This window comes from Carassius auratus, chromosome 23, assembly GCF_003368295.1.
Source record: "Carassius auratus strain Wakin chromosome 23, ASM336829v1, whole genome shotgun sequence".
Classification (NCBI taxonomy): Eukaryota; Metazoa; Chordata; class Actinopteri; order Cypriniformes; family Cyprinidae; genus Carassius; species Carassius auratus.
The window spans coordinates 18,719,523-18,731,882 of NC_039265.1; the positions used below are offsets into that span (position 1 = coordinate 18,719,523).

The following is a 12,360-nucleotide window of genomic DNA, read 5'->3' on the forward strand; positions in this document are numbered from 1 at the left end:
CAAGTAAAATATGCAAAATCATCAGAGACTGAGTGTATGCTCTGATTAAAAAGCTTTTGTTGGAAACAGGGATATTAAAACTAATAAAAAACATCACCTGAAATAATATCAAATTAACCCTATTTTAGCTTGTTGCCAGGTCCACATTTCTAATTTGTGTTTAATTTAACTTGTACTACAATAATTACAACTAAAATAATTTTTGTAGCAGAAATGTTTCAGTTAGAATTCCAATCTGTTGGACATTTAATTTGCTATAGTATTTAAACCACTTTATTTAAATGCTTCTGCTAATGTTCAAATATAGTGCAAATATTTCATGAAGTCACTCAAGTAACATTTATTATCATTATATAAAATTGTTACATTTATCCATTTATTTTACATGTATTCATTGTAGATGATTATATACAAAGGAACATCACACATCACACAAAAATATTCATAGTCTATAATGTCAAGTGAGAAGAATAAAAACAAATACACAGTAATGAAGGAAATTAATGAGACACAGGTGAACAACATAATCAGTAACTATAGTGACAGATAAAAACATACTTAAAAACCATGACGACTAAGCAAACTGAAAGGAAACTAAAAGTCTATCAAAATGAAACCAAAACCAAAACTGAACATGACACATATATAAGAGCATCTTAAATATTTTCCATCACAGCATCTGTTTAGAGACTTTTGTCTCATATCAAGTTGCATGCATTACAATTATGAGTATGTCTGCAGTCATTGTAGATGAAGTTTACTGAACATATTATTTTCAGAAAAGTAAATGTAATTGCTTAGTACTAAATAACATGCAATTAAAAAAATAATAAAGTCAAATGAAAGAAAACACAGTAAATGTTTGTCTCCATCACCTCATGAGTCGTGAAACTGAATCATTGAATTTATCTTAAATAAAAACATGACAGAAGTTCAAATAGACATTAAAGACTTTAAATGGAGATGATTTGAGTCCAATAACAGAAAACTTCATGATTGTAACTATGAAATATACATTTTCCATGAAGCTATTTTGAAATGGTATGTATTGTGAAAATAGTTTTTCAAGTAAACTGGAATTAAATTAATTTTAATCAAGTCCAAATGGCTTTATTGAATTTTATAATCTGTTATATGATTCACAGTGGGTATATTATATTATATATTATATTATATTATATTATATTATATTATATTATATTATATTATATTATATTATATTATATTATATTATATTATATTATAAGTCTGTTACTGGTTACAAAGTACATCATGAAAATTTTATTTAGTAACAATCCATTAGATTTCACGTTTTAAGTAATGTATTCTGAGTACTTTGTGATTACTTTATAATTAAATTAATACTTTACTTGTATTGTGTGAACATGTAATCCATAAGAAAGTAACGGTTCTCTAAATATTGGTATTTTAAAATGTAGTGTAATCGAATTAAAGTACAGAATATTTGTAATCTGGATCAGATGTAATCAGTGAGTCTCCAGCACTCACTTGATGCAGATGAAGTTGTATCTATCAGTTTCAGGGCGGCTGATCCAGCGAGTATCATTCTTTCGAATGACTCCGGATCTGACCGTCTTATCACATTCGTCCGGTCCGCTGTCATAACCAGAAGCCCACTGATCATAGCACACGGTCTGACCGTTGACCCAGAACCAGATCCCCACTGTGCAGGAGTGACGCAGACCCAGCCACACGTGATCAGAGAGAGCGCTCGAGGTCACATTCATCACCCGCTTCTGCATCTGCTCCGAATCCACCGACACCAGGTCCATGCTCATATTTCTGCAGTATCTCAGAGCTTCAGACCACGTCTTATTCTCTCGGATCAGAACCAGTTTATCTGGAAACAAACAGAAAGTGAAGCATTTAAACACAGGAACTCATATGAAGAGTGTTGAGTTAAAGCAGCGGAGTTTCTCAAACAGACTTCCTGAGTTTATGGAAACTAAATAATTAATGAAAAATGTATATATTTAAATGAGGCTGCACAATTAATCAAAATGAATCTGAAGTCATGATATAGCTTTAGTGTGATAATCAAATCAAAGTCTGATGTGTTGTGTTTCAGAGTGAAGCGTGGCACTGTGTTCATTTACACACCAGCAGCTTCTAAAACAGTGCTTTCAGCGTTCACATTAAATACTGCTTCACATTAACACTGAGTTTAATGAGCATTTGAGAACCCAATGTGTGTAAACCCAGTTTACATCATTTACCAATGTGCATTTTTTTCTAACTTTTTTTTTTGTGGACAGAAGTTTACAGCTTTTCACTAATATTCACCAAAACAAAAGCCTGAGGATTAAAAGTTTGAAACTGAAGAATTTAAAACATCATTATTAGTATTGTCTCTTGTAGTTTGAAATAAAATGATTTAATTGTACATGGCAGTGAATTCACAAAAGTAATATTTGTTTTCGTTTTTATAAAAAGAGTTATTTTATTTGATTAGCTGCATGTCTTGTGATCATTAACTGACATCAGAGAAGCATAAATGTGTGAATGTTTTGTCAAATTATTGAAACATTAATTTAAAGACTTCAAGAAATACTTTCACTGACAGAAACTCTGGGAATTGCTGGTTAAAGGAATAGTGCAGTCACACTGTAATGATGAGAGAGTTTCTGTAGTTTAACAAGTAGATGTTCAACAGCTCAGATGATTGATCTACTCACCATCATAACACACAAAGAGATGATGAACTGAACAACGCTCGTCTGTCCATCCTCCTTCACTTATACCAGTTGATACACAGATGCTTTTATTGCCATCTCTGCTATTGGGTTGACCACTGCTCCAGAGAGGGGATATAAATTTGCTGTTGTCTGACCAAACCCAGAATCTTTGCAGACCGATCCAGGCTTGATTAGGTGAAGTTAGGTTCTTTATCTGTTCATTCTCACTCTCATTCCTCACACTGGCCAGATCTGTGTGTTTCTCTCTGCAGTGTTTCTGAGCTTCAATCCAGTTCTTTTGCTCCTGTACAGGGACGAATCCTTTACTGCTGCCTTTAAAAGAGAAAAACATATGTCTGATATTGATTTAAAGAATAAAATACATGTTCTTTTTCCTCTTATTTACCAAGAACAAAAAACTAATCTAATTGTGGTTGATTGTTCAAGTATCAAGTATTTTAGAACATTTCTGTTTTAATCACATAATCAAGTCACATGTATTTTATTCAAAATAAAATAAGTGTCAGTGTTGCAAAGTTCATCAATTACTCAGAAACCAGTTCAATTCAGCTAAGAGCAGCTTTAAAGAAGATAATAGTGTCAGTTTGGTTCATTAATAGTGCAAAGTTCATCAGATATGTAACATTCAGCTGAACTCACCATTATAGCAGATGAAATATCTTGTTGTTCTACAGTCTACATCATGCCATTGTCCATCATTGTTCATATAAATACAGTCTCCATCTCCATTTGGTTGATCTGGTCCCCACTTCCTAAACTGAGACTCATCTCCTCTGTAGAAGTCAGAGTAATTCAGAGACCAAACCCATGCGTCCTGCAGCCCAATCCAGACACGGTCAGCACTGATCACTCTCTGTAGGAGCTGATTTGTGTCATTCTGTTCATTCTTGTCATTGATAGAGACCAGATCTGTGTATTTCTCTCTGCAGTATCTCTGAGCTTCAGTCCAGTTCTTCTTCTGATTCACAAAGTGATACTGACGCGGAGACGAACTGACCACGACTGAGGAGAGACACATTCACACAGATCTCACTCATTATATCCACACTGTATTTCAAGAGCTCAGAGTTTCAGTATGTGTTTGATAAAGTGCTCTGAATGGTGTTTTTGTACGTTCAGTGTTTCTACAGGATTTGGTGAGACTGTGGAGCTCTAGAGGAAGAACATTGAGTGCACTTTAAAGATAAACACATGAATGTGCTGCATTTCCAGAGATTTGATTTTCAGTGACCAAACCGAATTCTTTGGATCATCTTGAACTTGAAAGTTGGCTCAGATCTCTTTTAGTTGTGACAGCACTAACACTAACTATCAGCACTAGTACTAGTCAAGCACTCACCTGTGAGCAGAACAGACATCAGTGTGATTCTCTCCATTTCTGAGGGAAAAAACAGAAATCAGTCTCAATAAATGAAGCAGACGCTGAACATCTGACCAGATTCAGAACATCAGATCATGTCATTTCTGCTTTATCATCGCTTATTAGATTCTACATCAGTTATAAATACACACATGAAGCTCCTGAAGCTGATGTGTGTCACGATTCAGTGTGAAAATACACTGAAAATACATCAAACTTACAGTAAAAGCAGCTGTGGTTGCCTGAACTTTACATAAAAAAATACAGCAGCAACATTTAAGGTTTACAGATTTAAGTTGAATTCACAGAAAAACATTTTACTGTACATCATTTGTGAAAATATTTCACTAAATTAAATTAAATTAAATTAAATTAAATTAATGCATTTAGCAGACGCTTTTTTCCAAAGCGACTTACAGTGCATTCAGGCTATCAACTTTTACCTGTCATGTGTTCCCGGGGAATCAACCCCCCAACCTTGCTCTACCAGTTGAGCTACAGGAACACGAACTGATATACTGTAATGCTAATATAGCAACCTAACCCTAACCCTAACCCAACCTAATATAGCAAAATCTTTAAAACACTGACAACCTTAAAAACAGATTGTAATATAGTTAAAAATAATAAATCTACTATATGAATGAAACAATGACACAAAGGACTATAAAATTACATTTCTAGCAGTTATAAACAGTATGATACAGTTATCAGATTTTTACTGTATCTTTTTAATGTTTTACTAGAAAGAAATATGATCAGTTTTTACAGTGTATTGTTTTATGCTGCATGTTTCTGCCTGTTAAGTTCACACAGACGTTATGATCTGGTATTGCATTGCTGTTGTAAGTAGGTTTTGCTCATGTAATAGAGTATAATTTGTTTAATTGATAAATATAGTACACAAATATATTTAGGACACACTTGGGAAAGTTTTTCTCTGTAATTTTTCTCTATAAAAACCCAGATAGCAACAGATAAAATGAGGAAACTCCACACATTCACTAGTTAAACAGTGATCAGTTTAATATAATGTGATAAACACTGATATATCAATCATATTATGATCAATGTAAAGTTATAACTCAGAGTCTCTTACCTGTAGATGTTGTGTTTCAGGTGTGTTTGTGTTTCTTCTTTTATCAGAACAGACTGATATCACCGATCCTCTCTCTTTCTGCTCCTCCCATCTTTGGTTCCCTCCCTTCTTTACTCCTTTCTGTGACTTGTTTGTTTCTTTGTTCAGGTTTGTTTCCTTCTTTTATAATAGAGAAATGAATAATAGTGAGAAAAGAAACACTTTTACTGAGGGTTTCCTGCTTTCAGATGTTTGAACTCCACATTAATTGTACAGCTCTGAACTGGATTGTTGACTCGTTTGTATCCTTTTTTAATTTCTCCAGGGAAACATCTGAGATAAAGTTGAAACTTGAGAATGAGAATGCTGAGGACTGAAAGAAAGCAGTTTATTTTTTGTTAATTATTTTGAATAATTGTTTAATTAATACTAGTGTTATTCCTGTATCATTTCTTCTGTTTATCTTATTTGAATTTTTTCCATTTTAATTTACATATTTTTATTTTTATTTTTACGCAGCTGATAGTCATGAATGTCTCAGTATCCCTCAGAGATGAATAATCAAATACGGGACAGAATTTGAATGTGTGCTGTTGTTATTCAAGAAAAAAAAATCAAGAAAGTCTAACCAGAAAACAAGGAGCACTTCTATGTAAAATGCTAAATCAGCAGAAAAACAATAAGAGTTTAGTCTCTTGTGCTTTGTATTTGTTTATTATTGTTGAGTGCTTCTTGTATGTATATAATCAAACTTCAACCAAAGTGCAATATTTTGGATGTGTGTGGTGCAGAGTTTGAGCTGAATTGATACACATTATCTGCTGTGTTGCCACATTGTTTGTTATTATGTTATCATGGTAATATTCAGATTCAGATTTGGTTGCAGTGCGTCAAACATGCAAATATGAGACAGAAATTAATATCACGTCACCTTCAAAAATACAGTATATTGCCATCATTTATGGTCGGAGAGTATTCCAGAGATCTGCATCTAATATCTTTCCAGTAAGATGATGTCACACCACAAACATGCTGTTCAGCAGCCATATTTTGTTTTGTTTTCCAGTAAAAACTAATCAGTGCAGACGCGTAACACACAGACTTCACTCACAAAGTGCAAAATCCAGAGATCACGGTTTACCAACCGTGACAGCACCCCCCCCCTCTAAGAATGCCTCCTGGAGTTCCCAGAAGGGCCTACCTGCTGATTGTAATCATCAATAAGGGAGTGACCAAGTATGTCCCTAGCAGGTACCCAACTCCTCTCCTCTGGACCGTAACCTTCCCAGTCCACCAGGTACTGGAATCCTCGTCCCCTCCGTCTCGAGTCCAGAATACGATTAACCGAATATGTCGGTTCCCCATCTACGAGACGCGGTGGTGGGGGAACCGGAGTAGGCGGATTAATACGTGAATAAAACACGGGTATAATTTTGGACACATTAAAAGGCGGGATGTATCCTCCTTTACGCTGGAGGTAGTTTGAGGCGGACTGTCACCGGACTAATGATTTTGGTGATAGTAAACGAGCCAATAAATTTGGGAGCTAATTTGTAAGATATGGACTGCAGAGGAATGTTATTTGTAGAAAGCCACACTTTTTGACCCACGATGTAAACGGGAGGCTTTGACCGGTGGCGATCGGCCTTGGCCTTAGTGCGCTCCCTCACCCAGAGCAGAGTCTCGCGGGCTCTGGTCCAGGTGCGGTGGCACCTCTGGACAAACACATGAGCGGAGGGGACAGTGACTTCAGATTCCAGACTAGGAAAAACTGGTGGCTGGTAACCTAAGCTGCACTGAAACGGAGAGAGGCCCATGGCTGACACTGGTAACGAATTGTGAGCTTACTCCAACATAGAGAGTTGTTGGCTCCAGGAAGAAGGATTCTTGGAGACCAAACATTGCAACGTCCTCTGTAAATCTTGGTTGGCTCGCTCAGACTGCCGTTACTCTGGGGATGATAACCTGAAGACAGGCTAACCGATGCGCCTAGCAACTTACAAAATTCTTTCCAAATTTGGATATAATTGAGATCCCCTGTCAGAAACCACGTCTACCGGGAGGCCATGAAACCGAAAGACGTGATCTAGGACAGTGACCGTTGTCTCCTTGGCTGTCGGTAATTTGGGCAAGGCCAGCTTATCGCTGGATGACAACCAACGTTAGAGCAGTGACCCCCACTGAATGATTTCGGACCTTAACTCCTCCGGCACAAATAAACGATTCGGTGGACAACCGGGCGGAGGCGTTACCCCTTCTAAGGTTGTCTTGACCTTCGACTTGACCTCCCATACGAGTGCTGAGACAACTACTTTCTCAGGTAAAATACACTCGGGAGTCACCGGGTGGGCGGAGGGATCAAAAAAACATGATAAAGAATCGAGCGGTTCGAAAAAAATCAAAACGACTGAAAAAAGTGCCCACTGAGCCTGCCTGGAATTGAGTCTTTTGGCAGTTCTAATATACTCTAAATTCTTTATGATCGGTCCAAACAATGAAAGGTACTCCTGAACCTTCCAACCAGTGACGCCTCTCCTCTAAAGCTAATTTGACGGCCAACAATTCTCTGTTACCAATGTCTTAATTGCATTCACCAGAGATAAGCGATGGGAGAAAAATGCTCATGGATGCATCTTATCGTCCGTGGCAGCACGTTGGGACAGGCACTGCTCCTACCCCCACCTCTGATGTGTCGACCTCCACCACAAACTGCCGTGTGGGATCAGGGGCCATAAGGATGGGGGCCGAAACAAAGCAGCTTTTGAGGTTAGTGAACGCAGTCTCAGCTGCGTCCGACCACCTGAATGGAATACTGGGGGAGGTCAAGGCCATCAGAGGTGAGGCTAGTTGGCTGAAATTGCAAATAAAAACGCCAATAGAAATTGGCAAACCCCAGAAACCGCTATAGGGCCTTACGGGAATCTGGAGATGGTCAATCTATCACAGCAATAACCTTGTCAGGGTCCATATGTATTCCCTCGGACGAGTCGATATACCCTAGGAAGGGAACAGACTGTGCATGGAATACCCATTTCTCCGCCTTGACAAAAAGCCCATTCTCAAGTAATCTCTGGAGCACTCGTCTGACATGTTGAACGTGTTCCTGGAGAGATTAAAAAAAATCAGTATGTCATCCAGGTAAACATATATAAACTGATCTACCATATCTCTCAACACGTCATTAATGAGTGCTTGGAAAATCCCTGGTGAGTTGGAGAGCCCAAACGGTATCACCAAGATTTCAAAGTGCCCTCTAGGGGTGTTAAAGGCGGTTTTCCCTTCATCCCCCTTCCTGATGCAGACCAAATGATAACCATTAGTAAATCCAATTTTGTGAATACAGATGGTCCCTGTAACCTCTCAAAAGCTGAAGACATTGGTGGCAAAGGATAGGTGTTCTTTATCGTAATGTTGTTCAACTCTCGGTAATCAGTACAAGTTCGCAGAGAACCATCCTTCTTACCCACAAAAAAGTAACCCGCCCCCGCTGGAGAAGAGGAAGGGCGGATGAACCTCGATGCCAAGGAATCAGAAATGTATTTCTCCATGGCCGCCCTCTCCAGAATAGAAAGAGAGTATAGTTTGCCTTTAGGCGGAAGACTTAGGGAGGCACAGACCCACAGTTGTAGGGATGATGTGGAGGAAGAGAAGCAGCACAAGACTTACTGAACACCTCCTTCAGGTCCAGGTACTCTGCGGGAATGTTTGATAACACCATGTTCTCTTTCTGAAAGACAGAAACAGGCACAACAGCACAAGCAGAAACCAGACAACTTTCACTCCACAATGTGACAGTGTTGGAACCCCAATCCATTCATGGATTATGTTTGATTAACCAGGGGTGACCTAAAACAATGGGAGCTACGGGGAGTCCATGAGGAAAAAGGATTTGGTTTCACAGTGGTTGCCTGATGTGACCAGAGTGATGGGCTCAGTATAGTGGGTGACATGTGGCAGTTCCTGGCCGCTGAGTGCGGTACCATGGATGGGATGGGACACAGGCAGGACAGGAATGTTCAGATGACGTGCAAGTAGTGAGTCAATTAAATTAAAGGAAAACGTGAAAACCGTTTTTTTTTTTTTTTTTTTTTAAAATTAAAGGCTTCCCCTTTTTAAATTTTTTTCCAACTTCCCTTGAGTTAAACAGTTGAGTTTTACCGTTTTTTTTTTATCCATTCAGCCGATCTCCAGGTCTGGTGGTAGCACTTTTAGCTTAGCTTAGCTTAGATCACTGAATCTGATTAGACCGTTAGCATCTCACTCAAAAATGACCAAAGAGTTTCGATATTTTTCCTATTTAAAACTTGACTCTTCTGTAGTTACATCGTGTACTAAGACCGTCGGAAAAAATGAAAAGTTGTGATTTTCTAGGCCAACATGGCTACTCTTTGGTCATTTTTGAGCAAGATGCTAACAGTCTATAATCAGATTCAGTTATCTATGCTAAGCTAAAAGTGCTACTGGCAGACCTGGAGATAGGCCTGTCACAATAACAGCTTTTAGTTGTGTGATATATTGCCCCAGAAATAATTGCGATAATCTATATTATTGTCATTTTAAAGACCATTTTATGCTACTGAATTTAAAATCATAATGTAACTGCATAAAATGCATGAAGGCCTACACACAAGGAAAACAAACTTTACATTTTTGAGAATATTTAGATCGTGGAAATTAAGTATCCAAATATTTGATACCTTAAAAACAAATAGCAAATAAACTATATTGTTTAGTTTTTACTTTACTAAAACTACACTACGTTATGTAAGAGAAGCTGCATTTTTAAAGGTACATGTTGTAGGACCTGCTACTAGAAGGCACTACCAAAACAATAACAATAGATTAGTTTGATGACGCTAAGAAGGAGCATGGAATGATGGGATTTGGTGTCTTCTATCCAACCGCTAAAGACCATCAATCAGACGGAAAGATAAATCATGGATTTAACGCGAGTTCAACGATTTGCACGAGTAGATTACATACAGAGTCAATGCAAAGACGCGATCAGACTATGGATCAGACGCGTCCTCGCACGGGTTTAAAGATGCGATCCCCCGCGTTTGGCGTCTATGCACCACAATACTAATCTTGTTGATTGTTAATATAATAGCATAAATTTTCTGTAAAGATACAAATCAAAACAACTCACCTGTCGAGTAAAACACAACTGAGATCGGCATCTCTTTTGTCGCTAAGCTACTTCCGCATTTGTCCACGACGCAGTTGTCATGAGGTATATTGCGTGATAAGTCGATTTATTGATTATTGCGACAGGCCTACCCGAAAATTGTCTGAATTTACCAAAAAACTGTAAAACACAACTGTTTAACTCTAGGGGAGTTTGAAAATAAGCCAAAAAAAAAAGTGGAGTGTTCCTTTAAAGGGTAAATTCAACCCCCAAAAAATTACAATTCTGTCATCTACTCAAACTCATGTCAAAAACCATCAAATTTGGTTCCAAAATATGCAGGGACCAACAATGTTTGATGTCACTGATGTTACCAAAACTTTGATGACAGTGTCTCTTTATATATGAATGGGTTTGTGTTGTAATAGGATAGAGAAGATGTGGGTGCGAGATGAAGCTGCCTTCTTTTTTGGCCCCATCTTCATCCATCCAGAGGAGACTGAGCATGAACCTACTAAGATGTTCTACAAGAAGGAAGTGTTCCTCAGTAACCTGGAAGAAACCTGCCCTATGACCTGCATCGGAGGTAACAGCATGTTTGGATGGCCTCGAATATGATTTCCTTCGTTTCAACTGTATTGTTCTTTACATTGAGAGCACAATAAGTGAAATAAAGAAGTGATTTGTTCATTTTCACCGTGTCTTTTCCTACATCTGGACCGTATTTGGTTTTCCTCAGGGAAGTGCACAGTGTCTTCTTTCAAAGATTTCCTGTCATGCCGGCCAACTGAAATGCCGGAGGAGAATGTGTTGCTGTGTGAGAGCCGCTACATCGAGAGCGAGAAGCAAATGAAGAAGTTTAAAGGGCTGAAGCGTTTCTCTCTGTCTGCCAAAGTAGTTGAGGATGAAATCTATTACTTCCGGTTAGTTCCTTCATTCTTGTTAACTACTGAAGTAATCCAAATTTTACAAAAAAAAGAAAAACGATGTACATAAGAAACTTTAAGAGCCTTTAGTGTATATCGATGAGAGCTCATGACATCATCAACAGGGATTGCTTGGTTGTTTCTGTCCCAGACTTGGACAGTGGACTCATGCTTTTGGTTATCTCTCATGTCAGAAAGCTCATAGTGCCTCAGAAGGAGCCTTCTCCACTGCTGGATAAGAAGATCGAGGAGTTGGAGGCCAAGTTTGCAGATATGACGGATGAAGAGCTGGAGGATTTGGGTGATGATGATGGAGACGGATCTGATGCTCACTGCATGCGGCAGCTTCAGACTCAGCTGACCAGCGACATGGACATGCTGCATTATGCACCCCCACAGGTCTGGATCATGCTCTTACTGAAAGAAAATCACTTCGTCTTTGTTGATTTCGACTCGGAAGAGTCTGATGGTATTTTGTGATAATTGGTATTCTGGAGGAGCAAGACTATTCTTTAACTGCATAAAGTCATGTCCATTTTGCAGCTTATTATTGTCAAAATCCGCCAACTTGGGACACGTAAACTGGCCAGCTACAGTTTAAGTTTAAGATATTTTGTGGTGGGTTCATTTTTCATATGGCCTTGTAGTGCCACAGTAAAACATGAAAAAAAAAAATCAAAGATTTAAAGGGATACTCCACCCCAAAATGAAAATGTTTTCATTAATCACTTACCTCCATGTCATTCCAAACCTGTAAAAGATTGTTCATCTTTGGAACACAACTGAAGATATTTTGGATGAAAACCAGGAGGTTTGTAACCGTACCATTCACTGCCAAGAAGATAACACTGTCAAGGTCCAGAAAAGTATGAAAGACATCGTCAGAATAGTCCATCTGCCATCAGTGGTTCAACCGTAACATTATGAAGCAACGACAGTACTTTTTGTATGCAAATAAAACAAAAATAATGACTTTATTCAGCAATTCGTTTTCTCTGTCTCTCCTCACATCACCGTAGCGCAGGCTGCGTACACTCTTCTGTGTCAGCCGCACCACAAGGATTTTCTACATGTATTTAAGCTTTGATTTGAAATAAAACAGCACATCCGTGTGGTGTGTCTAGCACAGAAGAACGTATGCTGCCTGCGTA

The 12,360-nt window shown here is 38.3% G+C and overlaps 2 protein-coding genes across 2 annotated transcripts; one reads left to right on the top strand and one right to left on the bottom strand.

Moving 5' to 3' along the window:
• Positions 1-1,505: 1,505 nt before the first annotated feature.
• On the bottom strand, positions 1,506-5,311 carry LOC113040895 (macrophage mannose receptor 1-like). Its single transcript, XM_026199090.1, has 5 exons — positions 5,177-5,311; positions 4,057-4,095; positions 3,357-3,719; positions 2,763-3,029; positions 1,506-1,861 (listed from the first exon to the last, which is right to left on the bottom strand). Exons 2-5 carry the CDS (start codon positions 4,091-4,093, stop codon positions 1,506-1,508), a joined length of 1,023 nt encoding a protein of 340 aa, XP_026054875.1. The 5' UTR covers positions 4,094-4,095; positions 5,177-5,311.
• Positions 5,312-10,715: 5,404 nt separating this feature from the next.
• LOC113040896 (protein polybromo-1-like) lies at positions 10,716-11,790 on the top strand. Its single transcript, XM_026199091.1, has 4 exons — positions 10,716-10,869; positions 11,023-11,206; positions 11,404-11,678; positions 11,753-11,790. The coding sequence occupies exons 1-4, from the start codon at positions 10,722-10,724 to the stop codon at positions 11,788-11,790; spliced, it is 645 nt and encodes a 214-aa protein (XP_026054876.1). The 5' UTR covers positions 10,716-10,721.
• Positions 11,791-12,360: the final 570 nt, after the last annotated feature.